At 33.7% G+C, this 15,719-nt stretch overlaps 1 protein-coding gene across 3 annotated transcripts in view; it reads right to left on the minus strand.

The window, feature by feature from the left end:
- The window catches only part of SCN9A (sodium voltage-gated channel alpha subunit 9), a 70,618-nt gene that overhangs the window by 25,629 nt on the left and 29,270 nt on the right, over positions 1 to 15,719 (minus strand). For all 3 annotated transcript variants that reach the window (XM_040972077.1, XM_040972076.1, XM_040972078.1), the window contains exons 16-17: positions 13,552 to 14,025; positions 405 to 525 (exon numbers count right to left, since the gene is read on the minus strand). In XM_040972077.1, the coding sequence (XP_040828011.1) occupies positions 405 to 525; positions 13,552 to 14,025 (595 nt within the window). The remainder of the gene's footprint in view (positions 1 to 404; positions 526 to 13,551; positions 14,026 to 15,719) is intronic.

The following is a 15,719-nucleotide window of genomic DNA, read 5'->3' on the forward strand; positions in this document are numbered from 1 at the left end:
TTAGTGGACTTAGAAAAAAACAACTGACTCCTGGCTTCAGCCTGGCACAGCCTTGGATGTTGCAGTCATTTTGTGAGTAGCTCAGTAGATGGAAAATCTGTCTTTTATTCTCCCTCCCACTATCTCTACTCTCTGCACAATATTGACCTTCAAATAAATAACATCTCTTAAAACAGGTAAAACTATAAACATCCTTCAACAGTACAGTGTTCTCAGTATGCATACTGTGGTAGAAATTATTACTAGAATGTCATAAACATGGAAAATGAAGCCTCGAGGGCTGAGACTTGCCTTTAGTCAGACACAATAAAATTGACATGGAATAGGGTCTTCTGACTTTTTAATAAACAGTATTAGATATTAAGACAAAAATACCAACAAATGGTTTTCTATTTTTCTCTTACCGTCTGTGAAACACGCCTCTGGCTCATCTGAATTCACAGGTTCAGCCTCTGCTTCCTCTCCTTCTCCTGGCAGGGCATTATCAACTGTACTGCATTCTGACGAACTCGATCGGTTCAGTCTCTAAAAAGGAATTCACCCACACCAGAAACTTCAATCAGGATTCACTGTAGTCCTGTATTTAATTATTATCTAATAATCAGAGTCATGCAAAGTGATATGAAAAATTATTAATATGATGACCGTAAGACATACATAAACACACACTGAAGACAAGTTACCCTCCAATGCATACATATTTAATGTTTCTATCTATACATCCTGTGAAAGATAATTATTTTTTACAAAGCTAATAAGTAATAAAACATTAGCAGAATGAAGTTTTTGATGTTCAGTACTACTTGTGGAATGTATTGGCTATACTGTTCATATTTAATACATATTTATAGATAATATTTTATGACAAGTACCCAAGGTACATGGACCAAATTGTCAATATCTGATAACTGAAAGTTCAAATTTCACAACAAATAAAGCCTGTTGGCAGTCAATTTTTAGAAAAAAATAAAAATATATTGTTGGATGATATAGATAGAAGGTCTTTGAGCAAGACTTTATAAAATTAAATATTGTATTGGAATTAAAATGCCAAAGACCATACCAACACCACCCAATTTAGTCATATAACTTTAGCATATAGTAGAAAAGATCAAAGCATTTATAACATCAATAGGTTGACGACTAAAGTGGGTACCACATGCAAACTCTGAAACAAAGGTTCAATGAAATTATGGCAAACTTACACATGGGAGCAATGAATCATTGTTATTATGATCCTATGATCATAACACAAACAAGTTTGTTCCACCCAGAACTTCGTGATTAAACATGTTTATAAACATACATACAGAGAAGATTTTAGAAAAAATATATACTGCAATTGTAGCCAAATCTATCAAAATTTCCTAATACTGTTTTATAAAAGGGTAGAGCAACATGTCCATGAAAATTTTCATTGTTCATTCTCATTTGCTAAGTAGCATGTGAATGCTGACAACCACTCTCTTTCACAACATACGTACCCTTCTTAAGTTTAGAGCTTTTCCGTTGCAGAATAGTTCAAGAAATGCCAGTACTAACAATGAGGAAACATCCATTTCAGTTAAATTGATTCCTAAATTTCTGAATTTGCAATCATATCACAAATTCAACAATAAAGTACTATTTCAGACATTAAGAGTTATGTATTTTTGAATTAAAAATTAGAAATAGCCTCACTAGTAAATTCTTTGTTTTTTTATTATCATACAGAATGCAACACTGTTCAAAATGACATGAATAAAATTAACTATAGTACTGTGAACACCCTACTAGGTGGCTATTTTTAGCTCAAATTAGATAAGAGGTATTTATGTAAGGTTAGCTGATTTGTTAATAGTATGAATGATATCAAAATACAATTTTACTTAAAATAGATTATTTAGCTAACTGAATTCATCTTTTTTTAAGTAAGAGCGGAACAGAAATCAACTATATCTGATCAGTAAAATTTAAGGTTTTAAACTATCAATTACTTCACGGTGAAATTCTGGAGAAGTAGTTACTAACATGTCAGATTGTACCAGTTGCCACCCAAAGCAGCTGTCTGTCCAGCTGGTTTCTAAAAGACTACATTTACATGAAGAAATAAGTTTTTGGCCTCTCAGCTGCAAGTGAACTGTTACTAAGGAACTGAGAGAGAAACCTTGTGATTCTCCGGATACAAGACAGAGCCTTTCTGCTCTGAAAAGACTTATTGGTTAGGATTTTGAAGCAAAGCAGTTGGCAGCATTGTGGTACAGATAATACAGAGCACCTCCTTGCTATTAGCCAAAATACTAACAATAGGCAGTGGTTTCCTTTCAGCTGGTAACCATTTTTAAATAAAATCATTCTTTACAAAATTCTGACTCGGGTTAAATTCATAAAAACATCTGTGACATAAATATTTAGTCTTCCCCTGTTTTAAAGAACATTAGCAAGAAAGACTTTTGCCAGGTTGTAAGAAAATAAAAGTCGAGGTGATTATGGTGGATAGTGTATCTTTTCACTGAAACGTGCTTTTTTTCATACAGCTTTTATGGCAAAATATGTCAAATTTATAGTTTGGCTCATTTATCAACATACTTTATCAGGAACTATAATTAGCTGTCTTACAGGCCAAATTATTGTTAGTAACACATTTATAGAAACTGTTTTCTTGGGAGTGCTTTTAGTATCCATTCAGTAATTATTTCGATATTAAATATCAAATTATATAGGGTCATGTGTCATTTAACAATAGGGCTATATCCTGAGGATCAGAGTTAGTGATGTCATCATGGTACAAACATCATAAACTGTACTTACACAACTTAGTACTTAGAACATCTAAGCCATTGGTGTATATTATTGTCACTGTGGACCACATAACTTTTCTGTGTGTATCCTCCAGCAATACAGTTTAATTCTAATTTACTTACCCCTTGAAATTCATATTTGCTAAAGAATAAACTTATTAAATAAGGCCTTAAGACCTTTCCTTTCTTTGTATGAAAGTAATATACTTAACATAGAAAATTTAAAATAATGCATACTAAAACTGTTATTCTTCTCCTTTGAGGTAACCCAATATACAGAGACAGTGTGCGTGTTCTGTATGTGTGTCATTAAAACACAGTTCTGAAATACTCTTTCCTAATTGTAAAGAATCCCCTTCAAGTACTGAAACAATCAAATCATAAAATTCATCATTTCCATGGTTATCCTTTTGATTGCCTTGAAGGTGTGTTTTCCTACAATACTGCATAGAAATACAATTTTAACTATCTATAAAAGTTAAAGACAGGTGTTATATAAAAAGTCATTAATTAGCCACTTGAAATTGCATTGTTGACAGAGAGGCAGTAAACTTGCAAGGCCAATCCATGGTTGTATGGATGGTAGTTAATGTTATTGGTCATTCTTGCTCCTACTAGTATGAAAAAGTATATAATGATTTTATGATCTGTCACTCGAAAGCAGAAAACCATCAAACCTAAAGCAACACTGTATGGAACACAGAACATAATCTTAAAGTAGGTGGTTGAATATGAAAACACTCCAAAGTACTACATTTAAATGTTGGCTGGAACCCTCCATTAAAAAAATACATTAAAAAGTCATGTTTGGGCTTGTCTGAGCCCCTGAGTGTGGATCACAAGAAGATCATCAATTGTGGGATTGTATAATGTATTGGGAAACAGCTCTTTTTAAGATAATATCACTGAAGGTTTCGTGGCAATGTGATGTGCTTCAGATTGATTTGGGAATCTGAAAATTCAATTGCACACCCATTTTTATCACTAATAAAGATTAAAAAATTAAATATGTCCTATAAGGCTGGTGATTTGACACACTGATAAAAAATGAAATTCTTTAAGGAAAATGTCCCCAATAATTATTTCTCTTTATATAAATAAAGGCATATGAAAAACAGTAAGCAGGCTGAAAGTTATAAATGAAAAGGGATCGGTAAAAAGAGAGGTAGTTATGGGAGATACTACTGATAAACTGGGAGCCATAATATCAAGAAGCAAAGAAAATAAGTTTTAAACTGTATTTAAGTCAGTATTATCTTTTAATTTAATATACTTATTTTATAATCAGAATCTCAGATGATGTTATTAAGTAATTAGGGGGTCAAAAAGTTCAGCATAATGAATTCAAGAACCATTAGAACAAAGTCTACAGTTACCATGCTTGGGTGTGTAAGAGTCCAATTTTTTCAAGTTTGCCACATTCTATTAGACACCAAATTAAATTTTAAAATACTCTCTTCTGGTATAGAACCAAAATAAACTTTTCTTTCTTCTCTTTTGCAATTTTAAGAACATTTGTTTCTGCCTTCTGAAGAAATCAATTTTTTATAACCTTTTAAAGATTTTTAAAGATTAGAGATCACCCATGACATCATCACGTATGCTTGAATGTAATTTGTAAAGATATTTTTTTGCATGATGGAGCTGCCTGGACCTCTCAAGATCCCTCCAACTTTCTTTTGGTCTCTTTGAATTTTCTGAAAATTCTTGTAAAAGGTGATACCCCAAGTTGAAATATTCTCTAGCCATTCTTGATCAATGGAAAAGTCAGTAGCATTTTCCACTGTGTTATCTGGATCTCCATATTATTATCCCTAACCTGCACTAAAATCAGGGCTCATGTTACAAAAATCCATCTTTTTTTTTTTTTTCAAAATTGGGGAAAATCAGTACTTTCCTTTGCTACAGTTGTTTATGGTTGTTAGGCTCTAGGGGAATGACTACATACTCAGGCCCACTACAGTGTCAACGAGGCAAGTAATATTTAGCATTGGAGAAACAGGAAGGTCAAATTTCTGTCACCACCATAAAAATCCAAAATAACGCCAGTGATTTTACTGATTGTTTCACAGAATCTTCTACTTAGGAGTCTTTCTATCTGAAAATATGACAACTTATGTGCTTCAGTGATATAAACACAAATATTTAAAATGAACTAAATCTGATAATTAAGGACACTGTACTGGATTTAGATTTCTTGTAATATCTTGGAGCTTCCTGCTATAAAGAAAATGATGTCTTTAAATGTAAAGTGATCAATTTTCAAGGACTCAGTGCACTAGGATGGCAATCCACAGATCAGGTATTTCCATAATGACAGTGCTGTGTGCCAAATCAGTAGGGCCTTACACGTTTTGGAACATTTTAGCACTCTGCACTGTTATAACAAGAGGGTCAACAAAGGCTGGAACCTAAGCAAACATGGAGGTAAAATGTGCTAAAAGTGTATATTCTGACTCAAACTTGCTAAACGCCGCATATAATTTTTTAACACCAGAAGTATAAACAAAACCCAAACTACATATCTGAAGCATTTCTGTTATTTTTGGAAATTACTCCTGGCTGAAAAAACAAATTCCTTGAGTGGAATAGTTTCTAGTTTTCTCGACATTCATTCCCAAATTTGTAAATACAATGTAAAATAATAATTTTTCATTAATAAAATGTCTCTCCTAACTTAGATGTAAGCAACTTCTGCTGAGGTGGCACATTTTTTACTTATTCTTCAAAATTGAAATAATCAGTTTACTACTTCATCAAAGAATGCCTATTAAGTATCATTCTCTTTTTATAATGTATTTTGGTAAAAAATAATTTTAGAAATTATGTTAATTTAGATCTATAAGATTACTTGAAAAAGTTAATTAAATGGAATTAAATGTTTATGAATTAAAAATCATATATAGACACAAGTACATGTTTACACAAATATCTATTTTCTATATATTCATATTTGTCCATATATATCTAAGTGTATGCATGCATATATATATTTGGAACTGGTTTTCCTGAAAATTGTATGATTTTTCTACACCTATGCATATAGAATTATAAAATGTGCATCAGTTTTATACTTAAATTCAAGGAGAATTTACCACATGCTCTAATGCAATACCTTTCTATGAAAACATTGCCTTTATATCACCACCAATTTTAAATAGAAAAGTATGTGTCTTTCTTAAGAAGACAGTTAATATCAACTCTAATGAACACTAATACCATTTTCACATTTTACTTGAAACTGTTGGCAGTATCATCCCAAGAGTGTACCAATTTCAGGATAATATTTTGCTCTCATCATTGCACAATGGATAAGAAATAATTCCACAATGACTGTGAAATAGAAAAAAAGTACTAGATTATAAATTGCTAAGATTCCTATTAGCATAGATTTTACCGATGAAAATTTAAAGAATTCTGTCATTCAGCAAGATATACTACAATTTGAAACAAAATATTATATCTACATAGTATACTCTTTATTGTAAAATAAACAGTTTGGGTTATTGTGTCTTATTTTGTAAAAGTATTTTATATCTTACATTTAGTGTTAATTTCATAATATGCTCTAGTTAAAATAACTTACGTAGGTTACCCTAATTATGTATATAATCAGAACCTTAATGTCAATATATAATATTGGTCTTAGAATGAAATTAAACATTTCACTCATTCGTAAGTAGAACCAATTAAGTTTATTTTTTAGATACACTAATATTAACAAAAGCTAACTGCCAAACTGATTTTTTAATTGCAAATTTTTAGTAACTAATTTTTAAAAATTAGTCATTATTATGCAGAAAATAATAATTAAATACACTCAAATTTTAGACCAAACATATTTTGGCTATGTTCCCTAGCTTCTTAAATATGTGTTCAAACAGTGGCTTCAGATTTCAGTTCATGTGTCTATAAATACAAATTTAAAGCTATTCTGCATTCCCTGAGATCTTATGTTTATGTCTGAAATAACTCTCCTATAAAAATTCTTTTCAAATACAGTTTTCATTTATTTAATGTAAATAAGACAATGTGATGTAATAGACATCTTTATACAGATTAAAAGGGAAATTGATAAATGTTTTTAAGTTAAATTTTACTTCAGTGGCTTCTGTAATGTCATTCACTTTTATAATCCATCCAATAAAAAAAATCTACAGCTCATGCACTTAAAATCACCTAAGGACACAGAGCTATATCAAGAAGTTCATTAAGAGAGTCACAAAAATAATGGATCTGTCCCAGTAACATGCTATGACATAAATTTATCTATGGAACAATTGTTTATGTTTGTACTTTCTTGCAATGAGTCAGGCAGAAAGATTTTGTAGCTAAACAGCATGCAAGACACTGAAAAAAAAATCATATGTATGTTCTTTTGAAGGTAACCTGTGTAAAAGTGGTCACACATGTTTCTGCCTGGTTAAAAGCACTGAGGTGTGTTCTTGATTGTTCCAGTTTGATTGTATCCCTGTGAGAAGGAAAAAGGTTAGGTACTGAATTTTAAAAATGAAGCATGATGAAATAATTCACTGTATCTTAAAATGGTTTTAGTCAGAGACCTGTAAGGAACAACTGGTTATATTTTGAAAATACACATTATATACTTGAAAATAAACAATATACTTTAAACTGTAATAAGATTAAATATCATTCCACAGAGAAATTAATATTTAACAGACTAAGATTCTGTAATGTGCTAACACAATTATTCTCATTCTGTTTGTTTACAATCAAAGCAACAATATCTCTGTAGATATAGGACAAGAATATGTTTTTATTTCTTGGTTTACTTTTAATAACCATATTTAACTCATTCTAGCATTTTAAAACAGCTGTGGAACAAAGTTATGCTTGTAAATATACCAGAATGCAAAGAATAAGAAACATTGCTCTAAATATGTCAAATTATATACAATTACTTTTTTTGCACACACATAAAATAAATATAACAAATAGTTGGAGAAAAATCTGCAAAAGGAAAGAGCCAAAGATCTATAGAGGAAAACTCATATTTCTAAAGAATCTATGCATGCAAGAGAGTATCAGGATAGACATTTGGCCTAGTGTTTAACATAACAGGATTGCATATTGGAGTTCCTGGATTTGATTCCCACCTCTGGTTCCTAACTTCTGCTGCAGAAAAGATGGCTCAAGTAATTGGACTTCTGCTATCTACATGGGAGACTTGACTGAGTTCCTGACTCTCAGCCTAGACAACGGTGGCCTCAGCTTTTGCTAGCATTTGGAGAGCAAACCAGCAAATGAGACCATGTGCTTTTTTCCTGTCTTAAACTCTGGAAATAAGACTGAACCAAAAGAAAATTTCCCATGAAGGTATAAATGTAATAATTAATTCCTTAGACTCAAATGTAGTATCAGGAAAATATCTCTATGTTTTGTAGAGTATAGTAAGTAGGAAATTCTAAACCATACTTTTGATGAAGGCAGTCCCTGCTTTTTCAAGAAAAGTTTTGATAAACATTCTAAATAGAAATAGTTCTGATAACAATATAATTAAAACCACCACCACCACACACAACTAAAATATTTAACCTTGATATTTTAAATTCTTTCAGTGGAGAAGAACGAGAAAGAGACCAGGACACACAGAGACAGAATGTGAGGGGGCAAGGGTACTCCCGAAATGCCTGCAGTGGCCAAGTCTGCACTGGGAGCAAGAATGCAAACCAGGTTGTCTGTGGATGGCATAAACCCAAATATTTAAACCATCACCACTGTTCTGTACTCAAGAGCACGTGATGGTAGGACAGTGGACTCAGGATCCAGGAATCTAACACTAATATTCTAATAGGAGTTGTGAATGGATTAAAGATTTTAATTAATTTATTTTGCATGTCAGAGTTACAAAGAGAAACTCAAAGACAGAAATCTTCCATCCACTGGCTCATTTCTCACACAGTTGCAATGGCCAGCACTGAGCCAGACCAATGTCAGGCGCTAGGAGCTTCATCTGAGATTCCCATTTGAGGAGCAAGGGACCAACACTCAGGCTGCCTTCCACTGCTTTTCCAAGGTTATCAACAGGGTGTTGGATTGAAGTAGAGTAACCACAAAATGAACCAGCACTCAAATGGGACAAAGGAATTGCAAGCAAATGCCAAAATGCTGACTTAGCCCCTACTACTGGATGAATGTGTATGTTTTAACCCCTTTGATCTTGTAATGAAATCAGTTAAATAAACAAGCAAGCATATTTAATAAAATAAGTAATTATCTCTGTAGATACAGGACAAAAATATGTTTTTATTTCTTGGTTTACTTTTAATAACGATATTTAATTCATTCTAACATTTTAAAACAGCTGTGGAACAAAGTTATGCTTGCAAATATACCAGAATGCAAAGAATAAGAAACATTGCTGTAAAGATGATGACTTTCAGAATTGAAAAATGAATAGACTAGCAGGGGAGATGAATACATGAATGGAACAGGCGAACAACATGAATACTGTTCCTTTGCATGTGATTTCCATCTGTGCCATAACTACCCTGAGAAACTGTCTCACAGAATCCATTTAAGTGATGCTACTTTTCATGTGCCTTTATCATGATACAGTCTCTTGCTTCATTTTTTTATTGCCTCTGATGATTTCTTACTATTTAACTTTGAAGCTAAATAATGGCAGAAGGCATAACATTTTTACATGGCATTTTAGAAACTCGATATTTGGGCATGTCAAATATATTCGATGATGAACAAGTGGGAGAAAACCCCTGTGCTTATCATAAGGCTGGGGACATAGTTCTAGATTTTTTTTTATGTATTCTCTAGCATACACAAACAAATACATGAGCCTAAAAGGGTAGGCTGTAATAGGTATTTACTGGATAAATGAGCATGCCTGATGCTTTGAGGCCCATAGTTGAGGAGTCACTTTGTTGTCAATGGTAAAAATCAGTGTAGCATCTTCTCAGGCTTGCAAGGTGCTTAAAAGACTGCATTGTGCCTCGGGAGCTGGCTGATTTTAAGAGGAAACATTAGGGCCTGGTGCAGTAGCCTCGCAGCTAAAGTCCTCACCTTGCACACCCAGGATCCCATTTGGGTGTCAGTTCATGTCCCAGAGGAAACCTGGAGAAGTTGGGATGCTTCCTAATTGTGAGACTGAAGTGTTGATGTTCTCTGCCAACTTCTTCCTCAGAACACTTTAAGTTCCTCCACAGAACCCTTCATTTGATTTATCTGACCATTTTCTGATAAGATGTTCTTTCCAATATGTTGGGCTCACTTCTGGAGTCTGCATTTAACTGTGTGGAAGAAACACTGTTTACCTAAGAACTGACACGAGAAGACTGGAAATTCTCCATATAGTGTACTGTGAAATCAGGACACTTATCCTCCAAAGAGGTTGTCTTTTGTTTTTGTCTTTTTGGGTTTATTTTCCAGGTGTGGGTGTGGAAGTTGTGAAAAGGAAAGCTGGACGGATGTTCTTTCCCTTCATTCAAAACGCATGTTTAAATAGGAAAGGTGGGAAATTTATTGCCAGTCCCTGTATAAAGAAAATGGAAGTTTACAAATAGGATTCTAAGTCTAGCACGATAGGTTAATTTCGCATCACAGCAATCACTGTGAACACAATCAGGATTTTGAGATCACCTCCAGATGCAGGCAGAGTTCAGAGCACAGAGGCCTGAACAGGCTTTTCCAAGAAGCTCCCTGAATGTGTCTTTAACATGGTCACACACTAAAATACTGAACTACTGAGTGCTGTCACCACATGTCTGAAATTTGAACTGTACCAAATACTTATTGACAAGCACACAATTCTGTAGCTATAATAATTACTCAGGGAGCACGCTCAATGGGCATTTGTCTAGTTACTTGAGTCCTGTAATTTTTATTATAATTCTGCTTACGTATAACTAAATTTTTCTGCAGAGGGGTTTCTGAACATTGCTCCAGTTCAGAGTTAATAATATCAAAGCTGGGTATGAGGCCCTTTCTCTACTCCAGAATCTTCTTAACCAGATTCTAAGGTAGATGAGTCAGCAGGATGTGCCTTGCTGGTTCATCAAAGTTCATCAGAAATGTAATAACCACAATATCAAAGGGTTCTCAAGCATGTAAAAAAAAAATAGAATAAGTAACCTAAGACTCGGGAAGTTCAGACGAAAGCTGAAAAATTATGGGAGTTAGAGCAGGGAAAGTTATCATGATAGGGTTAGAAACACTTTGGGCAAGTACAGAACATTTGTGGGCAGGCATTTGGTTTAGTGGGTAAAATCTCACACTGGAGTGGCTGGGTTTGAGTCCCACTTCTAGCTGCTTATCTCAGTGAATAAGTGGCTCAAGTGAATAAACCCAGTCACCACACAGGAGACCTGGATTAAGTTCTTGAATTTGGCCCTTGGCTTGGTCCTCCTCATCTCTGTTGCGGGTATTTGGCAATGAATTAATAGACTGGAACACTCTTTATGTCTCTGTTTTCATTTGATTCTCAAAGAAATAAAAATTGAACAAGATTTTTTTTAAAAAAAAAAAAAGGAAAAAAAGCAGTGTTATGAGCCTTTTAACCTAAGGCAGCTGGAGAGAAAGATCCTGCATAGGTATTTCATTCTTGGCCATAGTTTAACTGTGCAATCTGTATCATCTGGGTTTGAAAGAGTACCTAAGACAGTGCACACGGATATGTTAGGGAACTGTCTATACAGAAGGGTAAATTTTCAGCCAGTGGCATCCAGAACCTGGACTAGACTCATTTGTTTGCTTTGAAATCCGGAGTTATAGAGAACCTTCCATCTGTTGGCTCACCCCATAAATGGCCACAGCTACCAGCCCTGGGCCAGATGGAAGCTAGAAACTCCATTCCAGGTTTACCACATGGGTAACAATAGCTCAAATACTTGAGCAATATTTCTATTGAATTTCCCATTTCATTAGCAGGAAAAGTTGGATGAGAATAGAACAGCTGGGACACAAATCAGACCATTTTGGATGCTGGTGTCAAATGCACAGAGTGGCTTTGGGACTATGCCACAATGCCAACCCCATAACTTTAACTTTTAGATCATGATAACAATGTTGATGAACTGAATGATTATAATAAAAACTAATGTTAAGGGCTTCCTAACTAAAATAGTGTGCAAAGTGTTTTAAAAGGCCAGCCCAAGGTGGGCATTTGGCACAATGGTTAAGGTCCCTATTTGAGATGCTCACATCCTGTGTTCAACTCCTAGCTGTCTCCCAATTTCAGGTTCTTGTGGTAAGCACAGCAGGAAGCAACAGGTGATGTGCCTGCCAACCACCTGGAATATTCTGGAATACTGTGTTTGGCTTCATTAAGCCTCAGCTGGTAGAGGCATTTGGTGAAAGAATCAGGAAATGGGAGAGATTGTCTCTCTCACACCTGCTTTCTGCCCCATTTGCTGCACCCCTCCCCTCCAGAGAGAATTTGCCTCTCATAGAAATACAATTTAAAAACTTAAAAGAGTTATCTATTTTACTACACAATCTGAGGTAGTTCTAACCTCCTGTATTTCTAGTGTTTGAACCATGGAAATACAATAGATAAGAATATATTGGTCGTGATTATTCAACATATTTCTGCAAATATATTATAAATTATTGAAATCCATCTTTTAATAAGATTAAGCAGACAGAAGCTATTGGTAAATATATTGAGCAATTTTTAACATGACTTAAATATATAAAAATTAACATATTTTAAATGTTATATTGAAACTTCAAAAGATATCATAAAATACTTTGTGATATTTATAACTATTTAATTTCACTTTTATAATAAAAGCTGCATGTATACCTTGATCCACTTAGAAGTTTGTAGATTATAACTGATCTGAAGGATTTAAACCTTTAAAATTCCTTTTCAAAGAATGTATAATAGAATTTGATGAAAATCATAATCTTCTCCAAAAATTACAATAACTAATAAACAAAATGATAAGCTCAGAAGACTCAGGGTATTATGTGGTATTCAAAATCACAAAAACTTTACATCTATTTGGGGAAACGTTAAGACAGTGAGATGCCTAACATTTTTCAACACTTTTGGATATTGCTCAAAATATCTTATGCAAATGTATTAATGCATTTAGTGCTTATCCAACTAAGACTTAAACAGTAGTAGTAGTTTCACAGATGAAGCTCATGAAAGCTATGCCTTGAGGAATGCACACAGGATTTTTTTTTTTAACTTCAGAAGGAAATTACCAGCAACATCACACAGAAAAACAGTATGTAGTTAAAAGGAAATGCGTTTGGTAGGGGTAGTGATTTCATGGATGAGCATTAGCAGTCTGATTAAAGAAGTTGGGGACATAGTGTGAAGGCTTTATGTGCAGTAAATAAGTCAGCAGACTTACAGGAATATAACAAAAGTGACATAATTAAGACTGAATGTACAAAAAATTAGTAGCATCCGGGTACAAGGCAGATGAAAAATGGAGACCAAAGGACCAAGTGGGACTCCACCTGTAATGAACAGGCAAAAGAATAGGTGGATACAAAGATTAAGGTAACAGAGATTCAACTGATACCACAGAAAGCTGCGATGCATGACTTCAACTGGTACCAAATATGGAATGAATGATGGGTGGAGTCAGCTTCCAAAGACAGCCTAGGTTAAGTCAGTTTTTAAGAATAAAATATTATGAGGTTAAACCTGCAGGAAGCTAAACTGCACATGGGAACTATTCACAAATGTGATATTAGAAATAACTTTGCCAACAGATACCTAAATTTTTATGTGTTTAAGCTTATATTAAATACAATTTGCATAAAAAAATCTTACCTCTTTGCTGTATTCACTCTCTGAATCACTGCTAAGTTCTTCAGTGTTCATATTTTCCAAATCAGATTCTCCAGGTGCAATCGGTACTGTCACTGTGAGGCTGGGATTATGGATAAATGACTGATAATCGCTTTCTTCCATTAAATATTTTTCTGTACTACTTCCAAAACCACTGACTTTATCTTTTGACTTGTAGAAATTATGATCTTTGCTCATTTCAGCAATTGTACGGTTAGAAGTATTTTCCTTCTTGCCATTTTGCTCTTCTGCTTGTCTTATCTCTTTGGAAATCTCAGGCTTTTTGGAAAATGCTTTTAGAATAAGTTCACAAAGGGTTTGTTTCACGTAATTTATCCCCTTCTTAATTCTGGTCACTGCAATCTGGAGGTTGTTAGCATCAGGGTCTTCTTCAATTGCTGTCAGATTGTCTGAACTAAATGAGCTCAATAATAAAGCCAGAAATAGATTCAGTAGCTATATTGGAGTGGGGATGGGATATATAAAAATAAAAAGACAGAAAGTGAAAAAAATTAGCACACTTCTGAAATACAGGTCACAACACAATTCTACATGGTATTCCCTACAGCTTTTCATACACAGGTAAAGACATATGAGAGAAGCAGCAGAGGGTTGACCCACTACCACTCTATTCATGTTGAGCTCCTATGAACGCTGGAAGCAGACATTCAGCCACACTGGCAAGGAATCACCATGGGTGAAGAAATAAGTCCCTCTCCAACACTACTATGTCATTAGTAAATTCATTTCTATAGTAGGAATCCTTTAGTCAAATTTTCTTTTATGGCCTATACTTACTATCCTTTACCTGCTAATTAAACAACACAATTATGATATTATTTATTTTGCTAAAGTTATTCAGGCAAATACTTGAAAAAGAAATACTCACTTTATCAGAAATAAATGCCACACAAGAAATGAATGATACTCAGAAACAAACTTAGAAGGTCCAAAAGAAAAAATATGAAACTGTTAGAAGAGATATGTAAGCCTACATAAAGTTAAACTTTGCTTACTTATTTCCATATAAAACTTTAGGATTACCAATAGTTACAAAATGATAATCCAATTTGTGTATGTTTATATAGTCTAGAACTTCAGGGGTCTAGAATTTGCATTGTAAATTGTATTCTGTAGATATCTGGCACTGCGCCTGTAGATAAAATTTGATAATGTGAATCTTTGTTTTGACCTATGAATCTCTTTTAATATGAGAGATGCAAGGAAAAAAATTAGAAATATTTTTCCAGACATAAAGCTGTCACCATATCCCATAATTTTGATGACAAAATTACCAAATGAGGCAAGTCAATGTGAAATATGAGGTTGAGTGGTTCACAGAAGGAACACTTTGTCTTAATTTTTTTTTCCTTCTTGTAATCTTGATAGTTTTCACCAACCAATATAGGGAAGAAAGAAACAGAAAAAGGCCAAGAAACCCTCATTAGAACAACAGGAAAGTGAATATGTCAAAGAGAAGGTATTACCCAGTGGTTGGAAAACTCATTATTATGAAACAGAAATAAAAATTTGTAACTTTATAGAATTCTATCTTTATGGTAGCTACTCATCTCTGCCAGCATAGTGCAAAGGCAGTTGTGAATAAAATGTAAATGAATTAACATGTCCACATTCTAAGAAAATGTTACATGGATGATGAAATTTGAATTTCATTTAATGTGCAGTCTTTTATCAGCTATTCAAAAATGGCCAAAAAAAAAAATCATTGTTACTTTGCAGGGTCATTTGAAAACTAGCATTGTACTGTCATTGGCCCATGGGTGGCAATTTAATGAACTTTCCTATAGATGCTGCTCTTATATGTGACTGTAAGGTTGTTGGATTAGTCCTTTCACTAACCATGGTCCGAAACAACTTTGTTTTTGTTTCTGTTAAGTGAATCATTATACTGTATTCTAGGATATCATCTGAATGTCATTATTAAGAGACATAAAAACCATAGGTTTAAACCATATAACAAGAATATCAAATGATGGAATCATAGCAGTTATCAAAATGAGAGAATATACTCAAAAGTTTTACAAAGCCTTTCTAACAGAAAGGTTATAACTGATGTAAATACAGGTTATCTGGGCAGGGAAATCAAGACAATATTTTGTTTTCTAATCCCTTTAACACTTAATAATGAT

Source organism: Ochotona curzoniae, unplaced genomic scaffold, assembly GCF_017591425.1.
Source record: "Ochotona curzoniae isolate NIBS_2020 unplaced genomic scaffold, NIBS_Ocur_1.0 contig_2210, whole genome shotgun sequence".
In the NCBI taxonomy this organism is placed as follows: domain Eukaryota; kingdom Metazoa; phylum Chordata; class Mammalia; order Lagomorpha; family Ochotonidae; genus Ochotona; species Ochotona curzoniae.